We start from the raw sequence: 27,245 nt of genomic DNA, 5'->3' as shown, positions 1-27,245 counted from the left end.
CAGTACAACTTCCTCCCTGATTTCTCAAAATATGCTTTAGCAGACTCTTGCATTTGAAACGCATCACACATTGCCACTCCCTGGAAAAACACATGATAGCTTATGAAACGTGTGCTATTACTGGCCAGATTATTACTGGAGCCAGCAATTCTGCAGCTCAGTGCTGATCCTAAAAAGAGATCTCCCAAAGATGTGTGGGTACTTTTTCTCAGGCAGGGGCTGTAAGAATGGAGCTTTATAAATTTCATTAGTTCAGAAAATTTAAACTATCACAAATACAGGTACTTAGTTCCATTCTGACTATTTGTTCAAATTTCTGTAAGCAGCTGCAACCCCAGAATGAAGATGTTTTATCATTCAATCAATAAGGATGTCACCTGGGGAAATCAGAAAGAGGTGATGGACTAAAATCAGCTGAAATTCATTGGAAGGTTTGGATGCTGCACATAGCTAAACAGAAGAAATTGGTCTACTCTACCTATGTGCATCTACTGATACCTTTCACCCAGGACTGTTCATTTAAAGACATTAAGCTTTCCCCTTCCCTTTGTTCCAAAGTCAGGGTGTTAGCCTATTAAGGTCTGATGATGTTCGAAACAAAAGGGAAGTACCCAGCCTGAGGCATGGTTCACTTGAAAAAGTTGTATTTGATATTTATTATCATGAAAAAACCACTCTTTGGGGTTTTGCAGACTCATCTGTTTCTTACTGGATCACTCCTTTGGCATCATAAACAACCAAGTTTTTTCATTGTGGTGTTTTCAGACGGCTAAGGTACTGTGACAGCGCTCAGTATTTCACACTGCGGTTCACCAACCTGCCCCAGGCCCCGCTGACCACACTTCTCATTTTCCACAGTGCTGCCGTTCAAGGTCCTGGACTGGGGACCCTGACTTGGGAGTTCCCGTTCGGTCCACAGCGGCTTCACAAGGCCCGCAGTGCCAACCCAGAGCTGCAAACTCGCAGCCAAAACCGTGGCAGTGCTGCTGTTTTCATTGGACTTCGCACCGGCCCCGCGCACTTCTGAGCACGGGCGACCCGAGCCGGGCTTGAGAGCCTGTCACAAAGATGTCCTTATCACAAGTGTCATAGAACATCGCTGTCACGCAATTACCTGGAAAGAAAGACAGCTGCCAGTGTTATCTGCCAAGGTGCAGCCATACAAAACCGTCTGTCCCATCCCAGTGGGAATCCTCCAGCAGCCCACTCACAGGGCTGCCCCACACCCAGACCTGCCGTGGGGCGCTTGTGCCGGGCCACCGCCCCACGCACAGGGACACTTGCAGCCCTTCGTTCCAGCCCTCACGGCAGGACGGTCAGCGCCCGAGGGAGCTCGGGCAGACGGGCGGGATTCCGAGGGAGGGAGAAGCCGCCCCGAGGGTTCGCAGGGCGGCGGGCAGCACCCCTGCCCCCGCCCGCTACCCTGTGCTGGGCGGCGGCCCCGCGCCTCAACATGGCGGAGGCGCTCCGGGCGCGGATCCCGCCCGCCCGCACGGCCCGGGCACCCGGGCGGGGCCTGCGCTGCCCCTGCCGCGCCGCTCCCGGCACGGAGCCCCCGCTGCTGCGGGACCTGCTCGCTGAGCTTCGCCCGCGGGCCCTCGCCTGGGGCGCGGCGGACTCGTCACGCCCCGCGGGCGGAGTGCGCCGCATCCCCGGTAGCGGCAGAGGGGAGCGCCGGGAATGCCGTGAGTACGGGAGCGGGCCCGGGGCGGCGGTGCGGCCCGGCCCACCTCCCCTGCCGCTGCCACTCCGCCCTGCCGCGGCGCACCAGCAGCGGCTGCGGCCTCCGCGCCCCGCCGTCCTGCCCGCCCCGTGGGGAGCGAATGGCCGCGGTGCCCGTGCGGTGCTCTGAGCGGGGGCACGGCGGGGCGATGCTCCCCTGCCCTAGCCGCTCCCGGAGAGGCGGGCGGGACCGCGCACCCAGCGCCGGGGCAGCGCGGGGCCTTCCCTCCGCCCTCGCAGCCCGCGGGACGGCGCCCACGGCCGGGGAAAGGCGCCGCATCTCGCCGAGGTGCCCGAGGCTGCGGCACCGGTGTGTGGAGGCACGTGCTGCAGAGTCCTCGAGGAGCAAACAGAGGGCTCAGCCAGGGCTGAAATCTTTCAGACGTGGTTTTGGGGATTATGCATTCAAAACCTGTACTGCATTGTGTGGGCAGCCCGGCTGGGCTTTGTGTATTAGCTCTTATGGGTGCTTCTTTGTTTTTAATGTTAATTATCTAGGGAAGAGGTGAAAGTAAGTGTAATGTTCTTGAATAAAACATGTAATGTGCATGTCGTCACTTCCATGTTCCAGTTCCCTTCGGACACAGACTCATACTCCTTCAGGATTCCAAGGCCATTACCACTCCTACACCGTGGTTAATGCCTAACAGCTGTTTCAGCGCTAAGGCTTTAGTCTTTAGAAGGCTTTCTGTTTGGCTTTCAGGCATTGCATGTCCTTACAACTTGGATCTTAGGCTGAATTAAAAAAAAAATAAATGTATTTTATGTGAAAGATACAGAATGTAAGAAATATCAAGCAACTGTTTGGTTTCTTTTATAGTGTCACAGGCAAACACCAGTTGCTCATAAAATGTCACTTTGGATTTAATGTCCCACTATACTGAGTTAGGGAGCTACAAAGTAAAGAAGCAGGGATGCGATTTGTTTGTTTAGGTAAACAGTGAAATTAGTTTCATTGTCTTCTTTTGTTCTCATCCTTGCCATTAAATAATCCTCCTGTAGTCCGGGTTCAGGCTAGTTTTAAATTTCTTGATAGGCAAGGAAGGTACTCCTCCTTCCTTTTCTCTTTCATGCCTAGCTGTCAATCTGTAAGAGTGAATTCACTCTGATGGGCATTTCCTACCTGTTTTTCTATTTCTGTCAAACCAAGCACAGCTCTATTAAAATTTGCAGAGGAAGAAGCTCCCAAGGCAAAGCTTTCTTAAAGCTGGGTCTGTAACCACTCCCTGTCCACTGATTCAGGGTGCTGCTGAGCCTTGTGGCTGTATTAGCCCCCTGATCTTTGCTAGGGGCATAATTGCTCTCTGTCTTTGTTCTGGGAAGTAGTGAAGCAAGGTATTTGGGGGCATTGTAAAATTTGTGTTAAAGGTGCTATATCCAAAGATAAATAAGCAGGAATTGGGATAGAATATTCTTGATTTGCAGGTACTTCTACACCGGCAAAATATGCTCCCTGCAAAGACATTACCAGCACAACAAAGTGTGGGAGACACTGCCATCATTTTGAGGCTGAAAACTGCCCCATCTCTCCTGCCTGGTGAGTCTTGCTAGTCCTCAGAAGCACTCTGTCCTCTTCCCTGGATGTTCCTTTTGCTAGTCAAGAGTGGTGATGGGGAATGAAGGCAAAACACTGTGAATTGGAAGTTTTACAGACCGGAGAATTAGTGAATTTGTAAGAATGCTAAATATTAGGACCTGGTTTTGCAGTTAGTTTTATGATAAACTCAGAAATTGGTGGCCTTTTTAACATTTTTTCCCAGAGACCATGCCTGTGTGAGCTGGCTGTGCAGTGAGGGGATCAGGGTGGGTGAGCTGTCATCTAAAGTACAAAAATGTTTGTGTAAGGTTATGCTGGGCAAAGGCAACTAATGCAGGCAGTGAGAATTTTCTTGGTTGTCCCCTTCGTTATCTTCCTGATAACAAATCAGTCATCTGGCTGTTTGCAAAATACAGACACCTGCAAAAGAAGTCCTGTGGATAAAAGAAACTAGTTTTGGTTTGAAGTTTTATTTGGGTTTTTCCCTTTTTTGCTGCAGTGGATCTGCACTGCTTTATTCTGTTAAAAATGTTCTCACTGAGATTAAATCCAGAGAGATTAAGGAGGAGACACATAAGAATGCAAAAAATCAGTCTGGGTTGAGTTTAAGAGAAGGTCAGAGAGCAAGAAGTCACTGGAAATACTCCCAGTGCCCACAGCTGAGGTTGTGCTGCAGGGTTTGCTGCAGTTGCAGTGAAAGCCCCAGAAGACTCTTCAGTAAAATGTTAGGCGACTTAGACATTGCTCAAATCCTTTTGGTGCAGGTGTTGTTGGAAAACACCCTTTATTTGTTACACAGGCTAATCCATAGAGGATTGATGAGGAAGTAAATACCTCTTCATAAATTGCTAAATACTGTGTGGAATATCTGAAATGGGATTTGGGAAAAACTAATGACAGGTAAGCTTGCATCTGCAAAAAGGCTTTTTTCACTAGTAATAAAATACAGAGCCTGTGGGCCAAGCACTAATAATCTTATTCGGGTTTCCATTTTCCATTGTCAATAATCCTGAGTGCTCACTGCAATATCGGTTTTTGGTTGAAGTCCTGTTTGTCCTGTTTTACTGTGGTCTGTGTTTGTAAATGAGAAATCTAAGATCTGTGTGGAGCAAGACAGGTAATTAATCATGGAAGTGTGAATACCCAGCTGAGGCATCTTACGATCTTAGTTGAACTTTCCAGTCAGTGTCAGCTGGGGGACTTAAAGGAATGCCGATGGATTTAAAAAAACCCCTGATTTAATTCTGGAGCTATCATTAGATATTATCAGATATTGTCATTAGATATTATCAGATAACACAGAGTTGAAAAACTAGAAAGATTCTTTAAAAAGATCAAATGTTAATTTATTAGAATTATTTGTTTAGCACCTGTGAATGGTCATTTTTACCATTTCTTCTGTGATTTCAGTCAGTCTGCCTTACTGGCAGACATTCCTTGTAAATACAGTAAAATACATTCCCAGGGATAAGGAAAACCTCATGTTATATAAGAGATGTTGGTAATTTTTAATTAAAATCATTGCAAAGCAACAGTAAGATAATGTATGTAGTTGTGTAGGGGATATGAATAACAGTTGTAAATAATAGTTGCAAATAATGTATGTTCAATTTAGCTGTAGTTATGCAAATGAAAAAAATAGAAAATTGGAAAACACTGAAGGTAAAAAAGAGTTCATAAATAAAAAAATTAATTGGAACTTTCCAGGGTTGTAGTTCAGAAACAAAATTTAGTAACGAAGATGCCAGCTCATGTATTTGGTGCTTTTTATAGAACAGCTGTTATTATCTATCCATGTGTTCACTCCCCATTAAAAAGATCAAGATAATTCGTGTGAGTAATACCTAATTGCCTTATGTGGAGTAAGTTTTATGTTAGGTAATAAAAGAAGGATCCTGTGGGGAGGCAGAAATCCTCAGCCATTGCCCCAGTGCTCTCCTCATCACAGCTGGTCTCTACGGGGTGCTCATTAGTAGTAGATGCTTTTTCATAGAATTTCAGGTAAGCTGTGCAAGTTTTTCCTCCCTAACAGATTAGCAACCTGTGAATGTTCCTCTTAACTAGAATTCTTTTATTAGTTACTGAGAAAACTTACGCTGGGACAAGTGATTTGAACTCCTTCCCAGCTCGGAGTGGAGAAGATGGGGTGAAAACACCATGGGTGTTCCTTTGTTAATACCAGTTCTGTGCAGGACTTCTTAAAAGGACAGGGTAAATATTTATACTTTCCAACTGCAGTTGTCTGAAAACACATGCATTCTTTCAGGCTTTAAGTGATTCCCCACGATGTTTGCAAAAGCAACGAAGAATTTTGTGAGAGAAACTGACAGTGGAGGTGACTTGATCCCTGTCTCCCACTTGAACGCCTCAGACAAGCTGCAGCTTTTGAGCTTAGTTACGAAGAGGAGGAAATTCTGGTGCTGGCAGAAGCCCAAGTATCATTTCTTGACAGTCACCCTGAGTGATGTGCTTACTGAAGACAAACCAATAAAACCAGGTAAAGCCATACTTGGGCAGCACTGTCAGTGCAGATAAAAACAGTACAATCCCCAATCTGTTTTGTTATTATTCTCAATTAATGTTATTAGAGGGCTCCTTTCAAAGGAATGCTCTGAAGGAATCCCTCCATCCATGGGAAGGAGATTAATGGATCTTTTCTCACTTGACCATTTATGTAACTAAAACTGGTAGTAATAAATGTTGGTTAAAATAAGAAGAAAATTTTGCCCGGGTAGAGTGTTAAATTAAGTGCTGAACGTTGTCAGGCTGTGTAGTCCTACTGTTTAATAACAGCAGCTGTCTTGCAGCTATAGGAATATCCCTAGAATATTATAGGGGGTTGTAAGTGATAGTAGTGTGAGACTGTACTGTGCTTCAGGTCAAAAGCAGTGAATAAACAGTGTCTTGTTGGTGTTAGTAGCCCAGGGAGCGCTTCCAGGCCGGGCCAAGTGAGTTTTACCACCCATTCTGTTTGTCTTGCATAGACTGTTAAAGAAGGTTGACCCTTGTACTTTTTTCTTCATCCAACTATAGTAGTCCCACCCATGTTTTAAGATTAATGAGATGGAATCCCATATTTCTGGACATGTCATAATTCCACACAGGAAAATAGATAACTCCCTAACCTAAGATGTTAATTTGTAGCTGGCTTGGAAATACAGCTGATTCTGAGTCAGCTCTCTGTTTTTTAGATATATAAAATTCCGAATTGTTTTAAACCAGTTAGATTTTTCCACTGGTTTTCAGTGAGCTTTGGGACAGCCCTGTGATGTGTCAAAATAATGCCAAAATACTAGCACTACTGTACAAGCATGTCTGCTTTGTAGTTTTCTTTGTAGCTGAAATAACTTTCAATCATTCTTTATAAATATTTCATAGTGTCTGAGTTCAGCACTACAGTCACCTTATGTTTTCCTAAAATGGCAGAATACTAAAGATAGTAGAGAAAAGATGATGAAAACATGAAGAGAGCAGATGCAAGAGTTGCAGAGATGTAAATTTCATTATTTACCTCTTCATACTGTTCCTTGCCTTTGCTAACTTGTCATATTTTCTGTAAGTATCTGTTCCTCCAATCACTTCAGGACAGTTTCAGCACTTCTCTTCACAGAAATTATTGTTATTGCTTTCCTAGTGATTGTGGAGTCTGACTTTGCAAAATATATGGGGAAGTTTGAAGATTTTGTTCAAGGAAGTATTGAAACATCATTTGTGAAGTTCAGCCTGGGAGCTGGAGGGAAGGGTTATGTGGAAAACCAATCCTCATTTGGAAACCTGAGGAAGCAGGAGGTTGACTTGCAGCAGCTTATGAAAGATGTCAAGGACAGGTATGTTTCTACTGTGGGTGTTGTAGTGGCCAGGAGAGATTACTGAGCTGAAAAGACTTGGGCCAGCTGTGGTCACCAACCAGTTGATCTTGTAGTGTTGCCACAGTTTGAAATTATTTTTATTGCAAGCTTTCATATTCATGACAAATCATATATACAAAAATGGAATTCTCCATATTTTGAAATCTTGTTAGTCAGACTTTTCCCTTTCTTGTTTTAAAAATATCTCTGTTATTTCATTTTACATTTTTGCATGAATTACCACCTGGGACAAGAGCCAAATCCTCCCTTCTTTGGGGGACTGTACTGAGGTAGCAATCTGGAAAAAAAAAAGAATTAGTTCTCTGTGTTACTGGGGCATTAAATGTGGAAATTGAATTCAGAACTGCTAATGTTGTTGTAAGCAGGCTTTGTAATTTTGTGTGTGTGAGTGACCATGCTAGAAAGTGGGATTATCCAAAGTTAAAGGAATAGCAAAGGTGAGCAAGCATAGTCAGGGCATGTTCTACTAGCTGAACAAAATATAGATCTGTTGCTTCCTGCTATACACTCTGTTAACTGAGGGGAGCCATATTCTTTATTTTCCATTATATGCAGCACTTCCTAACTTCCTGTCCTACTCTGAAATGGGATCTATTTAATGTTGCAATGGGGGTGTCATGGACCAAAGCCTATTTGGCAGCCAGCTGACAAGTCAGGGGTCTGCTCTCTCAATTGCAGGTCGAGGCTCAATGGGAGATGAGAGTGCTTCGTTTGTGACAGCGCTGTACTCTAGATCTGTGGCAGGGGCTGTAATGAATTTAAATAGCTTTTGCTGATGCTCTGAAGATAAAGATGATAGGTTTTTGCTATCAGTGCAGAAGTTGTCAGAACCAATGTAAATTTGCTTTAGATACACTGATGTTCTAGAAATAATCAATACTCCATTTTCATGGGAACAAATGGCTGGTGTTCCTTTTATTGTGAGCGTTCACAAGTCAACAAATTTATTCTAATAAGGCACCTTGCTCTCTTTGTACTAAATGCCTTATTAAAAGCAGAAAATACTGGGGTAATGTGTGTACCAAGCCTGTAAAATCAATCTGCATCTAGTATGAACAAAATAGTGTCAGTCAAGATTTAGAGTCTTGTTTCTAGCACTAGGTGGAGTCCTATGGAGAAACGAACTACAGTAACTTTGATTTAGGATCAGTAAGCTTTTACTTGAAGTTACCTACTCTGCTCACAGAAAGAATCCTCCCACAGCAAATCAGCACATCTTGGAGTTACAATCCTTTATGTAACCAAATACTCAAAAACATATTATCTTCTTTGGAGTGTTGAAAATCAGTAGCTCTACACTGATCTATGTGTGACTGTTAACTGGAGTTGTTGTGTGTGCCACTTTATGCAAGGCAGTAGGTCTTAGTTCGTAAAAAAGATACTCATAGCTTATTAAAGCTTATGATGCACAGTGTATAATTGAAACTGAGTCAGTCTGCCTTCTGCCAGGTCTCTGAAAATGATGAAGATAGCAGATTTTTTTTTTCTCTAGTGTAATGCAGAGGCTCACTGGAAGTTGTTGGCAATGCCTTATAGATGAAATTCTCCTTACTCGTTCATAAATATTCTATGATTTATGATTGATTGTGTCCAAGCTTCAGCCTTTCATCTCATTCATGAGTATTGTGTGGAATTCAGGAGTGCTGATACCTACAAGTTAGTGATTTTGAATGCAAAACATTACAGTACTTAAAAGAGCATGTTTATCCTTTCAGGCCTTGTGAAATGTGAGTCAGCAAACTGTTCTTCATGTCATTTAACAACGTGTGGTCCTTTTACTTGTTTGATCAATCATTGCTACATTTATTATTTCTACATATATAACCTAATTAAATTGTATTTTTAAAATGTTCTTGTATTAGGCTGATTAAGTCAAAGTTGCAGATTAGTAACAGTAAACTCTAAAAAGTCAAACCTGATGTGCCTTTTAAAATAAGTTATGTGAATCTTCAGAGTTGAGCAAGCTGAAAGTCCTCAGTGGCAGGAAATTAGTTTCCTGTCAATTCTTAGGTGAACCTGCTGAAGGAGAATCCTACTGATCTTTTAATTAGATTCCAAATGCTTCATTAGCTCCTTTTTCTGAAAAAGGGTGACAGCTGAAGGATGTGGGATGAGATGCTTCTGGTTTGTAGAAGCAGTGACATTGTAAATGCAGAGCACAATAATTAGCATCATAGGCAATACCTAAAATAAAGTTGAACAATAGTTTTCGGTACACAAATTTGGCATATTTGCCTTTATATTACTTTTGATTTTGTATTGCATGGTGCTTGCTAGTTCACAGAGCACTGTAACATACTGATACATACATGATTTGAGGCAGAGTCCTGTGCCTCTAGCTCGCTTGGTTTGCTATGGATTTAAGATACTATATTCCATCTTCTATTTTAAAGCTTTCAGTACTGTCTGCCATAAGGTCCTCTTAGAGAAGTTGATAAGTATAGGCTGGATGAGCCACTTTCAGTGGTGTCCAGAGACAGAGCAGAAAGGAGTAGACACAATCTGAGACACAGAGGCTCTGTCTGAACATCAGGACACTCTTTTTGTCTCTGAGGGTGACACTGAGCCCGGGTTGCCTGAGGATGCTGTGGAGTTCTGCACCTTGGACACACGGTCCTAGGCAGATTGCTCTAGGTGTCCCTGCTAAAGCAGGGAGGTTAGACCAGATGACTGTCCAACCTCAACCATTTTGTCTCCTTCCCTCCAGTAAACGGGATTATGAGGATATTATAATCTCTGTACTTCTCATATATTAATCAATTTACTTATTTGTTTTTTACCATTTCACTAAAAGTCATGGAAGGTGATTGAATGAGAACTTCTGTGAGGACAGTGATAGCAGTCAGTCATTTCACATAAGCTGCAGAAAAAATTGACTGTCATACTTCCATCATTTTGTGTGAATGATTCCTAACTCTGTGATTAGCATATTAGGAAAAGAGTTGTGTTTTTCACAGCATGCTCTGGCCAGGCTCAAAGATACTTTCATATGTCAGTTGAATTAGTGAAACTGTATGGTATTGTCCATACTGAGACAAAAATAAATGTCTATTCTTAATCTGAGTACAGTGGAAATTCAGATCATTTTGTCATTTACTATTTAAAACTCCTTGAGCATTTATGAGCATGATGAGAAAACCATTCAGTTTTCTACCTAAGCTGCTACATGAGGTAATATGAAGTCACAAAGTGTTGTGAGACAGGGTTGAATAAAATCAATTGTGTGTGCCTGTGATTTAAAAAATAAGGAGCATGTCAAATAGAAAATAGAGAAACTACTGTCACTTGCAGTCTGAGAATTCTCTGGTATTCTTAGGGAAGATGTTCTGTGAAGTACGTGTCAGGTTATTCTGTAGGGAAAATAGTGAAATGCTATCAATAAGCTGACTATTGCAGATGCTGTGTTCTGTAAGAAGTAGGTCAGAGAGGTTATATTTGAAGTGGATTAACAAAAGAAATACGCATCTGTGCTCGGTGGAAAATGGCAGAGTGAGATTTTACTCTCTGACACTCATGTCTGTTAGAGCAGGAACAAAGCTGGGTGTAGGCTCTCATTGCAGCAAGCAGTATTTGTATGGAAGACATCAAACTATTGCACGTGATAAAGGAAGTGGAGAAGAAGCTGTGAGCATGAGCTGCCTGTGTCTCTGCAGCTGGGAGAGGAGGTGTATTGAGGTGACATTGCCCAGTACAGGACTGAAAAGGGTTTTTACTTGTAAGTAGTTTGGGCCAGTGAATATTTTTGCAGACAGGCAACACTGCTGATTTCAATGTGAGGATAGAGAGTACTCACAACAATACCCATTCTTCTTGGTATTTGTAGGAAATTGACAAGTACCTTGCTTTGAGGATTTGTGGGTGGCTTACTGAGATGGTTAGACAGGATTTGATGGAAAAATGGTCCTACGGCCTCTCCTTTGTGGGAAATTAGGTGAAGTTCTGTGCCTAAAGGAAAGACCCTCAGTCTCAGCACTGGGGTTTAGAGCAGGCTCCTACTCTCTTCATTAACTGTGAGAGCCTGCTATGTTGCCAGGTGCTGTCTGGTTTTTCTTGTCTTTATTTGGTTTCTACCTTTCTCTTTTCTTTTCTGACTCCAGTCTGCAGCAAATTGCCTTTGTGCCTCTATACTGCTTTCCTAATGTGAGAAGAAAAATTCCGAATGAAGGTGAAAGAAGTCTTTGCATTGTAGGAGAATACAAGTGTTCAATCTAGTTAAATATGGAGTGAGACCAAAACTCAAAGAAATTCTTTTATTTACATGTTTGACCTGTAAAGCTTCCAGCATAGTAAATCATTGACCTCAGGAAGGTTGTTTAAGCAGAACAGGCAATCAAGCAAAACCCCATAATTTGTATCTTTAAAATAATTTTTATTTATACAGGCTTGTACTCTCTGTGTTGATAATGGGACTTGGCAAACCAACACCTCATTATATTTTCAATAGTGTTATTTTTTAGTGCTTCAGCTGGGCTCCTTGGGGTGGGATGAGTAATGGTGATGTAGTACAAATGGCACAGGATTGGTGGGGACTCTTGTACAGTACAGGGTGAAAGAGATGGTAAGAGCCATGGTTGTAGAACAGAAGTTAAAGCTCTGAAACATGACCTGTAAAATAAAAAAAATGCAATGCAGTTTATGTGCCTTGCATGCATGTATTCTCAACTTGGCCATCTTGTGTTACTCAGATGTTTTCTTATATTCAGTGTTATGCTGGCAAGTAAGTTCAGTTCTTGCAAAAATACAGTCATAGACTCAGTGGCCATTGCCCTGCAATACTTAAAGCCCTGCTTTGATTATCAAACTTTAACCCTGTTGTAGATTGCTCTTGATGACTGTTTTCAGTGATAATTTAGATAAGCTGGATACTTGCTTACCTCGTGTCATCTCCTGTTTAAGTTGCTGAGGAGAGCAGAATATTTTGCCTTCAGCAGGCTGTGCTCCACTAATAACTCATGATGTCCCTACATGCAACCCCAAAGTTCCGTTTTATGATAGAAAGTTCAGTGCCAGAAGTCTAGAGGAGAGCACTTAACTGTGCTGTCCTCAAAGAAAAGGTTTCTGTAGCTGTGAGCTAGATGATGTGTTTGAAAGCTCTGAATTTGGAACTCACTAAACTTACTGGGCAGATGAGAACATTTCTGACGGCTTTACAATGGGACACATCCCACTGAAGTCATTTGAACCTTGGGGCTGTGACAGTGGCTGTCTCTGGCACACATTCAGCTCTGTGCAGGGGATCCCAGGTCACCTCTGGGCACTGCCTGGGGTGTGCTGCTGCAGCAGGTAGCTCTGTGCCCCTGTGTGTCACTGTCACTCCATTGCCCTCAGTGCTGCAGCAGCTCCTGCAGCATTGCCTCCAGGATTTATTCACTGCCTCTCCCTGCAAGTTAACGTCTTCTGCTCTGCCACTCTGCTGCTTCTTCTGCATCTGGACCTCAAAGCCAGGGGTGTGACAGGGTCTGAGCCAGTCCTGCCTCAGGCAGAATACTGTGGAAGCGGGTGGAAGAAAAGTCTCTTCAATTTGTTTGGTAATTCATTTGCATCGGGTTAGGTCATATTCTGTACACTTCTTCAATTAACACTTACTTAGAAATAGCAAATCTTTATTTAATAGGTGTTTTTCTACCTTTGTTTGAGGGTTTTTGTCCCTGCAAATTTTGGAGATAGTCAGCAAGTTTGTCATCCTCTTAAACAGTCAAAAGATACACATAAAAGCAAATTACAAGTTGCTTTTGTGCTTCTTCATTGTAATTTTTCCCCTGTGGCTCCCTAGGTCAAATGTTAAAACTGCTTAAAATTAGTGCATTCGTTTGTATTTTCAGGATGCTTAGCACACTACTTTAGAAACATAAATAATTATTGTGAAGTATATGATAGGCTTGATAGACTGTAACTAATGGCTCTGGTTTGGCAGACACTTCTGAGAATGGTGAGGTTTGTGGTTGCTTGACGTTTCTCGAATTTTTGCTTAATCCAAAGGCTCATTGCATTCCAAGCATAAAGCATGACTTTGCAGCAAATGAAAAAAGGTTATATTAATAATCTCAGGAATGTTTGGGGCTGCTGCATTGCTTCAGAGGTATTTTCTTTCCCTTGTCTAAACAATCAACTTTAAGGTTTTCAGACAGTTCATTCCAACTGATTGAACTTTCATATAAGCATGTAACTCTCCAAAGATCAAAAATTGCCTGAGGATATTTTTAATTCAATAAAAACCCCATCTGACTTCAGACTTAAACAGACTGCATAAATTCAAAACTGCAGAATCTAATAAATCTAAAACTTTTTAATTAAAAGTGGAGATATCTAGATTTAAATGAATTGGAGTCAGACATGTCTTTCTGTCACATTTTTGGGAAATTGCCATTTAGCTCCATGAATAGCCATTTGCAAAGGGAGGAGAAAAGACTGAATAATTTGAGTCTGGGATAGCAATCCTTTAATCCTCCAAGAGTTCTGCTAGATTACCTGTTCATAAAAAATATAACATCTCATCTGAGGACCTCCAGTGAGTATTTTGCAAAAGTATAATACAACTGACACATTTTAATCAATTAAATACAATCAAGAAATTGCTTTAACTATTACCAGAAAGTCTGTTAACACCCCAAAAGACAAGGTAGTGGATTTTGTAACTTCTTAGAAAATAAACCTCCTGTATTGTTTCTGGGAGTTCACTTTCTGACTTCTGCTCATTTTAAGAAGAACCTAATGTTAGAATTATTTCCAGTAGCATTTAAACAGATGCTGAATTGTGCTGTGGAGTAGGGATGGTTTATTAAGTTGGTACCTGGGCTAGAGTTTTGAGCTCCCCCCCCACAGTTAGTTTTTCTTTTGACTGTCACAGTCCTGGTCATCAATTTTAAATTTTGAGTCTATACCAATGAATAACACAGGACTTTGAAGCAGGTGGGGTTTTTCAGTAATCCCCAGTCTCAAAATCAATGAAATCTTCTGTTTTCTCATTCAGCCCTTTGAAATGCTCAGGCAGTGCTGATCCCACTCAGCCTGTTTGGGGTTTAGGAGAGCACTGCAGCAGATCCATAGCAAGCAGTGGGGGTTGGCACTGGGGCATTGCTGGCATTGTGTCCCCCAGCCAGCACCCCCTGCCACGGCCATGGCAATGTCAGTGCAAGCTCACAGGAGGAGGATTCAGTCCAATGTCCAAGAGCCTGACTGGTTGGTTTTGTATTATCCAGGAAACTTAAAGTTGGTTCCCTCTTGCTTTTTAATTTGCTTAGAAAGTATCCAGACAACTTCCATTTTTGCTCAGAGTATCAAGAATTCAATATGTGTGTGAGGATTTACTGTTGAAAACAGATATTTACTGCTGCAAAATAACAAAAGAGGGCATCATAATTTAGAGGAGGCTGCACATACAGAAACCATTATAATTTTTGCAATAAAAGCTTCTTCAAGCAATTAAGAAAATGTGGTTGGTTTTGGTTTTTTGGGTTTTTTCACCTTTATAGTATTGTTAATGGAGGATTTTTCTTTTCCAGAACAATAGATCTAAACAGTAGTTTACTGCAACAAGTAATAGAAAGAAAACGTGAAGTGCTGTGCATCTTGAGAGAAAAGATAATCACAACTCAGAGATGTACAATATCCGAACATATTCAGACAGAAGAAAAAGTCAGTGGTGTGATGGGATGCTCTGCAAAAACAATAAAGGTAAAAGTTAGTAAAAATCTGGAAGGAATAGAATGTTTGCACATTATCTGAGAAGAAATGATTTCTCCAAATGGACTTACGAGTATTTTTCATGCTTTCCTAATGTGCCGAACAAACTGCAGTGCTTGTTTGTGAAAATTCTGTGTGGTAAAATGTTTTTTCCATTGCCTTTCTGGCAAAAGGTGCCATATTTTTATATGAGCCTGGAATGTAGTTTCCATCAATACTATCAAATTGTGATTCCGTTTCTCTCTAGATTCCTGCCTACAGCAGAACATGAAGCAAACCTAAAACAATTAATTGCAATTGAGTAGCAAAATGCATTGCTGAATCACATTTATGTGAAACGCCAAGTAATCCTTCATCACAAATGGTTTCAGTGTCTACTGAGTTTTCATATTTATTGGGAAACTATTTGTTTTCGATCATGGGAGTAGAGATTAACTGCATTATGAAGCTATCTGAAAAATTGCCTGTGAATTGAGAAGGAATTACCAAAGTCAAAACAAGCTCATTCATTGCAAGTTGTTTGGGTTTTTTTTTTTTAAAGCTGGTAATCACTTCTGTGTGCAGTGTGTCTCCAGTTGCAGGAATCCGGGAATTGCAGTGTAATAACCCCCTTTGCAAGTGCCACCTTCCTGGTACCAGCCTCCAGCTGTGCAAAAGAAATGTCACGGTAGAATTGGGCAAGGCAGAACACTAGAGTGGGTTCCCGTTTCCTAGTGACATGGGGCTTCATGTGTGGCAAAAGGTACACCTGGAGCTCAGCTTTGTGCTAGGACAGGGTAGCTAAGAGTGTGAGAGCTGCTCTTGGCACTGTGTTTCTACCTCATTCTTCATCAAGTTCCTTTCTTAGATGCCAGATGTAAGGTGTAACACTTTGATGAGACATTATGAAGAATAAAGCATAATCTCCCTCTGTATTTTTCACCTCAGTTATGTGTTTAAGCTATGCAGTAGCTTAATCAGATAAATGGTGAATAAATCTGTCTTGTAGGTTTCAGTAAGTGAGAATGGAAGTCTGATGAAGGATTCTAGCGTGATCCTTGAAATTCCTCCTGCAACCACTATTGCGTACGGTGTAATTGAACTGTTTATAAAGCACAATGGCCAGTTTGGTAAGTAAAAATCTTTTTTTTTTTGTGGCACACAGTTTAACTGTGGACAAAGCTGTTTGTCAGACAATGATTTTTGTGTTTCCCTGTGCATGAAGGTGATTATGTTGTATGGTGTCCTTTGCCGTGATAGTTATTTGTTTCTGCTAGAAATGCAGATTGAGTAATTTTAAAACTTTGATATAGTAATGCTTTTTCACTGGTTTGAATGCACTGTAAACTCAGAATGACTTAGGTTTCAGGGAACCACAGGAGACCATGTAGCTGAGCCTCTGCTTGAGGCACGGCCAACTTTTGAACTTGGATCTAAGTTCAGTTAGATCAGATTGCTCCTATCCTTGTCTGTTAAAAAGTTTTGATTTCTCTTCAGAGACAGAGATTCCATCACTCTGGGCAGCCTGTTACCATGTTTGATCACTGTGGTAGTGAAATTATTCTCCTCAATGTCTGCTGTTTGCTAGATAGCTCCAGTTTGTGAATGTGGGGCTTGCACTCAAGAGTCCAAAACTGGACATCACACTCTGAATGCACTTTCCCAAATTGAAAATTCAGTTCCATCAATCCACCAGCCTACAGTCTTGTCAGTACAGCCCAGTATGCAGCTGTTCTGGTTTAGACCAAATTTGGGAGCAAACTTCAATAACTGCAAGGGCAAGCTACTGATCCTCTCGGATTTATCGTCCATGTCTTTCACTGCAATTTTGCTTCCATCCAGCTGGCCCTTGGCCTGGGCTATTCCCTTTGCCTGTTGCAGAGAGTGACCTGAATGTAAATCAGCTATCAACCAGGAGTGTTTAGACAACAGTCATGTTGAGAACAGAATGGTACATTCAGGACTGGAATTTAAACTTTTCTAGCTTATTCTTTCATTTAAAGATTGCCCTCAGAATGGTTGCAGAAATGCCCTTGTCGTGTTGTCTGGTCATGCTTTACTTATGTCAAGTTGAATATTTTTCAGGTTAAAAAAATGTTGAAATTGGCTTTGGGGGGAGTTGTATCTCTGCTCTGCACAATCACTTGGGTTTTTCTTTCTTGCCTATCCTCATTTAAACTCACGAACCTAAAGGAGGTTTCAGAGGATGTTATGCAAGGAGGAATAAAATCAGATAGTAGAGCTGGAAGTTGGGAAGGACTGATGTGGAGAGAAACAGGAGATACATTGAAGAAATAATTGGAGTAGAGTTGAGATTTGAATCCAGGATGTACTTCACTTGGAGGAGAAATGCAGAAAATTAACTCTCCATCATACTTGTGATATTAAGAAAGCCTGTAGGCTCAGGAATATAAATAAATATTATGTAACCTGTAAAAAGTTTCTGAAAAGTGGAATTGCTCTGATGTAGACTGAACACAGAGATAGTAGAGAAGGATGTTGACGTCGTGGTTATAATAGAACTGTTATTCAGAGTAATGAGATGCAATTAAGGCTGTCTGGCTACATAGGTATATAACTGATAGCCTACTTAGAGATTTCTACATGAAATTATGATGTCCTGCTAGCTAAGAATACATGGGTCTTGTTAATGATCTGTATTTCTCTGTTTTTTTTCCACTTCTGCTTCTTTTTCCACTTTTTTTCATATTTAATATTATTGTCTTTTAAGCTTCAAAACCAGCACAGTTTGTTTCATGTTTTATCTTAAACAATCTATGTCCTGCCTCGTTTCTTTTTTAATGTGTGCTATTTTCCCTTTCCTGTCTTTGAGAAGGTAAAGGGAAGGAAGTGACAACAAAACTAGGGCTTTGCCAGCGAGAGTAAGTATGGTGGAGCCTAAACTTCAACTTGTTAATGTCTGGGCAGCAGGAATCAGTGTCTGTTTATGGAAATAGAAATAGCCTTTGAAGTTAAATCCAAGCACTAATATAGTCCTTTCTTGTGAGACTGAAAGTGGCCAATAGCAGGTGTAACCTAATGGGATTCTCTTCACAGATAATTATGAGTAAGATGCATGTAAGCTTTTTATTGTTTCTTTTTCTTTTCCACTGCCAGTACCCAAGTTATTCTGTTAGGAAGAATGGTATATATTTCTTTTAAATGTTCTGATTAATGCGTCCGGACATATTTGGATATTTGTATAAATAAATAAAATAATTTTTTTTTAAAAAAAGAAGAAGGATCTAAAGCTTTTCTGATCCATTTACTGTTGTGCTTTCCTGTAATCATTCTGTTTGATTTCTACAGGCCAATTTTTCACTCCATGTAAAAGCTGTTTCTGCTTAAGGCTTTGCAGTTTTGTGTCTCTAAAGTTGCGCTGAAATGCCTCTTGTTCTTGCTTTACAAATCAGGGACTATAAAAGCACCCAGCTGATTTGTTTTGTTCTGTTCATGGCTATATGTGTGTGGTTTGCCTTTTCTTAAATTAAGCAGTCCCAATATATCCACTTTTCCACATAAAGGAGTCTCTTTGATTGTTTTCATTGATCATCTCTAGTTTTCTTGAATATTTGTTGACATTTCTGAGTAACTAACAAGCTGTAACTGCACTGTTGGAAGTTTGTCATTGATGAATGTAATATAATTCAATACAGAATTTATTAACAGTCCTCATTGTACAGAATTTTGAGTCCTGTGTTTTCCTGTGAATTGAGTCCTATTGCAAGATTAAACAACATCATCTGAAAAGTTCTATTGCTCTCATTAGCATCATTTTGCCTCAGGAGGGGAGGCAGTGTATTAGCACAGTTTTCCTCCTCAAGGTTCATGTGAAAGCCTTGTTACTTTCAATGACAGTAACATGAGTGTGTTGGCCTTTGTGGTGCCTCAGCTGCTGTCCAAAGCCTCGTTGCTTTGAGAAGTTCTTAGCTTGTGTTAATCGCTTTCTGCTCCTGTGTAGCTCCTTCTTCTCCGTGAAGAGTTATGCAAGCATAAAGGTCTGTCATCTTTCTTTCTCCATGGCAGGGATTTTTTTGTGTGCTTTCCCTTTGAAAAAGCTTTTTGCTGATGGAGTGCTCTGCATGCTTTCTCATCTGCTTTGAATGTCCTTAATTTAGTAAGACAGACTCTTACAACTGCAGAAAGGTTATATTTAGGCTTTGTTCCTGGTACATCTGAGCACTGTGCTTGATTAGTTACCTTTTTTCCCCTTTGCTGTCAGGTATTACTTTTAAAATTGAGTTTCTCTTGCTAGCCTGCCTGTGTTCTCCTCAGACCCACTGTGGAGTGCCATGGGTACACATCCAAATCTTGCATTTGAGCCAATAAAAGATTATCAGAGTCTTCATTGGGCTTTGACTGTATTCTGCATCTTTAGGGCACAGTGTTGGACAGATAAGCACAGAATTTGATACTCCAGATTTCTCAGCATAACTCTTACAAAGGCTCCCTATACCTTCCAGGAAGCCTTAACTTCATCAGGCTGGGGCACTGGGATGGCAGGACAAGAACAGTCCTGTTTGGGTGAGTTTGGCCAGTGCTTGTCACAAAGACGAGGCAGAAAGGGTAATCCAGCCAGGGCATGTTATTTCCTCTGTGATGTTACTGAGGAGAGACAGGTATTGCAGAGTGATTCTGTTAGGAAACATCCCTGGGTGATGTCCTTTAGAGACTCTCAGAAGTCTGTTGTCCACTTACCTAGAGGACTTGAGAATGGACCTGTGGTTTGGCTGAGAAAGTGGAGTCTGTCAGTGCCATGACCAACAGAAGCTCTGTGAAGGACTCTCAAGAGTTCTTACAAATCTCAGAGAGTACTTTTATGTGTCTCCTTCATGAGTGGATCCCATTGCCTGCATTACAGCACATCTCCTAGAGGGTAGAAAAAATACAGACTGGGGAATGAGAGGCTGGAGAGCAGTGCCGTGGAAAGGGACCTGGGTGTCCTGGTTGATGGCAAGGTGGATCTGACTCAGCAGTGCCCTGGCAGTCAGGAGGGCCAACCCTGTCCTGGGGTACATCAGGCACAGCATCCCCAGCCGGGCAATGGAGGGGATTGTCCTGCTCTGAGCTGGGGCAGCCTCACCTTGAGTGCTGGGGGCAGTTTTGGGTGCCACAATGTAAGAAAGACATTGAACTGTTAGAGAGGCAGAGGAGGGCTGTGAAGATGGTGCAGGGCCTTGTGGGGAAGCTGAGGAGCAGCTGAGGGCACTTGGGCTGATCAGCCTGGAGAAGAGGAGACTGAGGGGAAACCTCAGTGCAATTACAACTTCCTTGTGAGGGAAGAGGAGGGCAGATGCTGATCTCTTCTCTGTGGTGACCAGCAACAAGGAATGGCCAAAGTTGTGTCAGGGGAGGTTTAGGTTGGATATCAGGGAAAGGTTCTTCACCCAGAGGGTGTTTGGGCACTGGAATGGGCTCCCCAGGGAAGTGGTCACAGCACAAACAGAGTTCGAGAAGCATTTGGACAACACTCTCAGGCACTCTCAGGTTTGAACTCAGCACAAACACTGACAGAGTTCGAAAAGCATTTGGACAACACTCTCAGGCACATGGTGATTCTTGGGGATGATGCTGTGGGGGGCCAGGAGTTGGACGTGATGATCCTTGAGGCCCCTTTCCAACTCAGCTGATTCTGTGAAAACATCAAGAATTCCTACCTGCATCTCCTGTCTGCAGCATTCTGGTTTACAGTGTCAGCGGGAAGTTTTCATGTTATTTTCTGTCTACATTAATTTAGTTCACAGGAGCTGGTGTCATGTTCTCTAGGAGGCAGCTGCACCACAGGTCTTGTCTGTACACACTGTACCAAACATCAGGGCTGCAGGAATGCTCAATAATTCACGTGCACAGCAACCGCTGGCATTCTCTCCATCTGGAAGAGACAAGACATGGAGAAATGACATGCGAGAGCACTGGGAAATACAAGCTATCATCTCATTCAGTAATTGCTAGTGTATTTTATTAATTATTGTTTTTGATTGAATTTCTAATTACAGAGTTCTGTCTGCTAGATGAACAGCAAGGAGGTTTTGAAAAAGAAAGTACAGAAGGCTCAGCTTATCCCCATTCAGTTCAATTCAGAGATGCTTCGTTCCTCTATCAGCCAGATGCTGTTGATAATGAGATGTACTCTGGGGCTAAAAACCTCGTTCCCAGTGATGCTTCTATAAGTATATTGAAACAAGGTATTACCAGAAATGCTTTGCATGATTATATTACAGTGCATTAAATAACCTGATAGGCAGAAATAATCTGGTACAATAGTAAGTAAGAAATCTTGTTAGTTCATTTTAATAGCTCTTATCAAGAACTCTTGGGGAAATGCAGTGGAATAATATAAGAAATCAGTTTGCAGTAAGTGTATGCAGTGGACTCTTTCAGTGAAAATTCTGAATTCATCTGTCATAAATACCATCTTACAAAGTCAGATGGCTCTTTTACATTCCAGATAACCTCTGCAAGAGTAGTGATGATACATGCTTTCATTCAGAAAGGGTCACTGAAAATAGTTTCTCATTATTTGAAAAATACTCTCAGTAAAGCTCAGTTACAGGTTAAGTCTCAGAAATAGACATCTGCCTTGCCTTCACTTAGCCTCATTATTTTCTGAGAAGCTTTGTAACTGAGAAAATCAAAATGTGGTTTAAATGGAGATTTGCAGATTGGTATAATGGCCCAGGTACAAGTTCTTACTGTTGGAATGTGGGAAGAAGAGGCGGGAATTTTACTGGTGGAATGAAAAAAGGGAAAACCAGTCAAGGTCTCAGAACACACTGTGCTTTTTCTCAGTTCTTGGTGGAGTTCTTACAGCTGGTTCTCCTGATGAATATCACCCTCTTGGCTCTAAGCTTCCCCCTTGATTAATAAACAGTATGTAGAAAACACTTGTGAAAGAATGGTATGCCACTGTTCTATTTTTGTTTTAGTTTGACATGCCTATTTGTTTTTCTTGCTTAAAAGGTTCAGAGATTTCTTTAAATAATTTAACCTCCACTGTCTCTTGGAAAATTAAAAAGCTAAAAAAAATTGTTTTTACCAAAGAATTTGGAAGCACAGTTCATTTTCTGTTATTTGTATAGACAAATTCATATCATTGCATCAGATAAACAAAATACCTGCCTGTGGCTGGGCTTTTTTTTTTCCCCAGTGAAGTAATTTTTTAGTTATAAAGGATGTCTTTAAACAGAGCATGTTTCTTGACTGGAGTGACATGAAGGAAAATTTATTTTAAACAAATTTGAGAACACTTGTATGCCCACATTTTTGGAATGTGGAAAAAAATCCCCTTCCAACCTTCCAGTTGGCATTATTGATTTGAAAGCTTCATTTTTTTTTTTTAGCAACATGGTAATTTTATGTCACAGAAGATTTAATTTCAGTATCATAGTTGAATTGTGAGAAAAGAATGCAGAGCACTCCCTGTACTTAATGAGTACTCTTCATGTAGTTAGCTTGTTAACATTAAAGTACTGAATTTCAAAGTATTAAAAATACTGTACACCAAAATGTTGATTCTTGGTAGCTGTTCTTCTTTCTTAATGTTTGCATTGAGGTTTCATTGGCTTCTTAGGAAATAAAATCAGATCTGTTCAAACCTTGCATAATAACTTGTGCTGTCAGAAATCAGAATGTCAAGGATGTCAGTCAAGGTGTGGTGATAAATGAGCTTGTGAAACACACAGCAAAATGTTATCTGTTTTTACTGGCATTTCTGTAGGAATACTTAGTTTTATTTTCCACTGCTTTCTTGGGAAAGATCTGTCCCGGTTGAAGACCCAGTTCCAGCCCTTTATGAAGCTTGCCGAAGACAAGCAGAGAGCTTTATATAAAACCCTCTGTGAGCTCTTGCTCCACGAAGAAATGGTGACTGCCCTGGGGGACATGGTAAGATGAAGAACCTTTGAATTGCTTCCTAAAAGTAATTTCAGAGTAGTACTAGCATTCTCTTTTGTTTGAATTTTTCTCTTTTCAAGAAGTTTTGCTTATTTCTTTTGCTTTCAGTTCGATGATATCTGCACAGGAGACAAGCCAGATCTGGAGGAGTTAAAACCTGAACAACAAAGAGACCTCCGTGACTTCTTGCAGCTCTTAGGGTGCAGTTTGAAGAGTGAGCTATTGTTGCAGAAATACCAGCCTCAGGATGAAGAACTTTTCTCAGCTGCTCACCTTCTTATCAGTGCTATATCTGGTATGTTGTGAAAAGCCCTTTTAAAATTTTTATTTTCCTTTTAGAAGCTCCCTCCATGTTAAAGCTTTTATGGCTTTCTTTGAGCAGTTGGTGAGCTGCATGAACATAAATTTTTCTGTTCCCTTTTTATGAGTTTGGTATACTATGCTTAGTATTCCTGGCTGTGAATTAAATTCAGCCCTCAATCACTGACAGATTTTGTGTGTAAATTACACATTCCCTCAAGACTGCTCAACTTTGCTTCTGCTGAGTGTGAGCATTTGCAGTTTGGCAAGCTAATCTCTGTACTTGCTGCATGCCAGAGTCCTTCCCGCCTAAATGCCGAGAATTACAAATTAGGTGTTGTCTCCTGTGTAACAGTGTATATTGTTCAAGTGCAAACTAAATTTAGGAAAAATGAGTTTAACACAGAGACACTGCAATTAGAGGGCTGTGTTGCAGCTGCTGAAACAGGAGATTAAACATAAATGTCAAACAGATGCCATCCTCACAATCTAGTTGGCACCACAGTGTTAATTATAAGCTACCTGCAAAGTCCAAGACAGACTTCCCTGGATTTTTCTCTTCTGTCTTGTATATCAAGAATTCCCTGACATTAAGATAATGAAGGGAAGTCCAGTGTAAATTGTGGCACCATGCAGCAGAATGTCAGTGTGCATCCATATATGCACAGGACCCAGGTGGGAGAGCTTAACTCATTTGTGGAGAGAGAAAAGAAATAGAAAACAGAAACCTGCTGATGTGGTATCAATTGTCAGATGTCATTAGCAGCAGGGCACAGTTAATTGAGCGTGTTGCATTATTACCTGACTTTGGACATAATGTCTGCTGCTAAAGTCCAGACATAAGTGTAGCTGGATCTAGATTCAAAAGCTGTTTTATGCTTGTTGCTTGTGGTAGGAATTACAGCCTTTTTGTTAGAGTTGAAGGGCACGACAGGGCTCATTTAGGCCATCTCCCAGCATCGAGGCAATCTCAGCTAGGCCATTCCTCTCAAATTGTGCTTTGCAGAAGTTAGCATCATGTATGGATTTTGAGAGCACAGGTTCTTGGTTGATTCAAGGCCTAAGTCCTTCATCCAGCCTCCAGACTCGAAGTTAAACACTGAGGAGATAGTTAGGGACGAGGCAAGGCGATGGGGAGGAAAACCCCTTTTCTACAAATGCCTTTTCTCATGGATAGAGATAGTCAGACCCTCTGCCCATCCCACTCTATTCTGCACACAGGAAGGGGCTGGATCAGCCTCTTCCAAACATCCAGCTGAGGAGGACCTTGTTAGCTCCCTGATAAAGCTCCTGTTCCAGCAGCCAGCCTGGTGCAGGGTTCACTGGAAATGACCTTTGCCTGTGACTGTGTCCTCCACAGAGCTGCCTGATGACACCCTTGTCCTGCTGCGTGCCTGCTGTGATCTTCACGTTGTTCCAGCCTTGTGTTTTTTGGTGAGTAATGGAGATGAGATGTGCTTGTGGGCACAGCAGCAGCAGTGGCTGTGTCCTCAGCCATATTTCTCCCCAATAAAGGAGGAGATGTCTAGCTCCAGTGGGAATTTCAGCTGTAGGCAGCGCTTAGCCAAGTTCAGAATCTGACATGGCAAATGCAGCACATAATTTACTGCGCATGGATACCTAACTTCTGAACATTGCTGTATTTGGGAGATTTCACAGCTTGGGAGCAAAAGAAAATTGTGACTTAAGCTCTGGTTTTATTTTTCTAATAGTCTCACTGTTTTAAAGTCTCAGTAACAGTAATCACCTCTCCTTGGGAAACAAATTTCGCTTTGACAGCAACAGTGCTTGAGCCTTGGCAAACCCTGAAGTCTCAAAACTCTGAGGCCATTTATTGAAACTGCTGAAGGAATGGTGCATGGCATTAGAGTAATGGAGCACCTCTCCTGTGAGGAAAGAACAAGAGAATTGGATTTGTTTAGCCTGGAGAAGAGAATGCTTCAGGGTGACCTAATTGTAGAAGGAGGGTAGGTTTAGATGGGAAGAAACTCTTTACTATGAAAATAGTGAGGCACTGTAACAGGTTGCCCAGAGAAGTTGTGGATGCTCCAGGCTGGAAGCGTTCAAGGCCAAGCTGGATGGGGCTTTGAATAACCTGGTCTAGTGAAAAGTGTCCTTACCTGTAGCAGGGGGATTGGAACTGAATGATGTTTTAAGGTCCCTTCCAACCAAACAACCTATGATTCTGTGATTTTTCTAGGCTTTTTTAAGTCACTTAAAAAAACAATAGTAAAATCCTTTAAATATGTAGGAGCAAGGTGAGTTCTGCTCAGAGTGATAGGTAAGTGTGATGTGCAGTGGGAGAAGCTGAACTCAGGGAATGACACAGTAGGAGAGATGTTTCCCCTTAGAGCGTGCCATGGAGCTTTGGTTCTGGATCAGTACCTTGTACTTGTCAGTGCTAATAGTAAAGGGAATCGTGACCTTTTGCTGCTGTCTTGTCAGCTCTCTGGTGGTTTTATATGAAACTGAGCTCTGCAATGGCAGGAACAGCAGTGCCTGGAAAATGTTTTAATGTCTCTGTCTTTTGCTCTGTCTCATGAATGCAGCCTGACGTCGCTTCAGCCGATGGCACTGTGGCGCTGAGCAGTCCTTCGGTGGCCACTCTCACCGACAGAGGAAGATTTGAGGTCGTGCAGAGGCTGTTTGCTTCATCAAACATTAATCTGGAAATGACAGAGTCTTCTGTAAAGGCTGTAACTATGAAAGAACCGAGATTCTTCCCACTTGTTCTTTATGTTGCACTGTATGGATTTCATGCTTTAGGTGGGAATGTATAGGAGCTATACTGAGTATCCAGTTTTTGCTGTAGCCTGTTGCTTCTTCTGTAGCTGTCTGTAATTTTGGTGTGTTTGGGATCAGCAGTAGAGCTGTTCTGTTGGTACTTAGGGCGGCACAGCCAGGAATTAGGGCGACCAGGGGACTCTGCAGTTTCAGTGGAAAATACATAAATAAGGGATGAAGGGGAGAAATTAAAAAAGAGAGCCATGGGAGAGAAACTGAACATAGCTGCTCTGGTAGGTGTCAGATCTGCAGGGCAGTGAAAGCCAGATTGCTTGCATTAATATGCATGGGAGAAGGCAGCAAAGTACAAACTGCTTTTTGTAAGCAAGCAAACAGGCAGGCCCTGGAAACCCAGGGTTCTGCAATGCAGCAACTGTTTTTCTACTTAAGCCTGGGTGTGCAGAATGCCTTCACTCTGGAGCAAGTGCAATGGAGGGCTCTCAAAAAGGTACTCGATTAGATTCTCTTATTAATTATTGTTTGACTTTAATGGATATGAGCTGCACACTGCAGGAAATAGCAAAGTCTCTTTTTCAACCACCCAGACCCACTTCAGGGATTTATACCTCTGTACAGCATTTCTGTTTTCTGGTATGTTTTTACTCATGTTAGCAAGTTTCAGCTGTTTAAACTGCATTCTGAACTTTGGCGTGGCAATGCCTTCTGGTGTGTGCACATGAAGGGTCCCTGCTGCACACTATAGAAATGATCATTTTACCCATATGACATTTCCAGTGCACATATTTTGCTTGTTTCTTTGACTAACAGGAAAGTATTAGTAAAGCACTGTGTGCTTGAACTATTTTTGTTTTTTCATCATAATTTTTTATAATCATGGATGGAACAGAAATGCAGCATAGATCACTGTAAATGTGGGCTTGGGAAGATGTTCCAAGTAGGTGGAGTATCAGTGCTTACAGATGAGATCATGAGATGGCTGAGAGACAAAGAAGCAGGCACCTGTGTGGGGGTGACCAGTAACCAGGCCCTGCAGCGTGGCTGGTGGGTAGGAGTTCTGCTCCATTTCCTGCTCTATTCCCACACGGCCTTGAGCAGATTGTCTAAGAAGCTTTTAAAAAGTCACGTCAGTTCAGCTTTCCTTGAGGACATGGACTATGCAGAAAAGCACCACGGTGCCTTTCCAGTCCCTGAGAGCTCAGGATAGCTCTGCACGCTGGGACGTGGGCGTTTCTGCATCTCATCTGTTCCGTGAAGCTGATGGTGTTGCCTGAACTTTGTGCTGGTGTAGAAAGAAAGCATCCTTTAGGAGCTGGAAGCATGGAACTCTGCTTCTGGAAGCAGTGTGTGAGTGGGACAGTTGTCTTTTGCCTATCACTACAAAAAGTTGCCTCTGTAATGAATTTACAAAAACTTCCTATTAAATGCTGTGTCAAAACAATAGAATAACTTACACATGTAATTTCCATTGTTTTTCTTTTGGGGACTACATCTTTGACAAACAAGTGACTCCAGGCTGG

At 41.7% G+C, this 27,245-nt stretch overlaps 1 protein-coding gene across 5 annotated transcripts; it reads left to right on the top strand.

The window, feature by feature from the left end:
- The first annotated feature begins 1,447 nt into the window (after window positions 1–1,447).
- Window positions 1,448–27,178, top strand: GSDME (gasdermin E). 5 transcript variants are annotated; one of them, XM_041411587.1, is made up of 13 exons: window positions 1,448–1,685; window positions 3,148–3,259; window positions 4,059–4,159; window positions 5,138–5,260; window positions 5,526–5,756; window positions 6,894–7,086; window positions 14,631–14,802; window positions 15,800–15,920; window positions 20,787–20,975; window positions 22,547–22,674; window positions 22,792–22,978; window positions 24,344–24,417; window positions 25,533–27,178. In XM_041411587.1, the coding sequence occupies exons 5-13, from the start codon at window positions 5,546–5,548 to the stop codon at window positions 25,761–25,763; spliced, it is 1,506 nt and encodes a 501-aa protein (XP_041267521.1). In that variant the 5' UTR covers window positions 1,448–1,685; window positions 3,148–3,259; window positions 4,059–4,159; window positions 5,138–5,260; window positions 5,526–5,545; the 3' UTR covers window positions 25,764–27,178. The 5 variants fall into 5 exon arrangements, with proteins under 5 accessions (XP_041267521.1, XP_041267518.1, XP_041267520.1 ...); XM_041411584.1 differs by having other exon boundaries at window positions 22,508–22,674; XM_041411586.1 differs by lacking the exon at window positions 5,138–5,260 and having other exon boundaries at window positions 22,508–22,674.
- Window positions 27,179–27,245: the final 67 nt, after the last annotated feature.

This window comes from Onychostruthus taczanowskii, unplaced genomic scaffold, assembly GCF_017590055.1.
Source record: "Onychostruthus taczanowskii isolate IOZ18803 unplaced genomic scaffold, ASM1759005v1 scaffold36, whole genome shotgun sequence".
Lineage (NCBI taxonomy): Eukaryota > Metazoa > Chordata > Aves > Passeriformes > Passeridae > Onychostruthus > Onychostruthus taczanowskii.
This window is presented reverse-complemented; position numbering and strand designations above follow the sequence as displayed.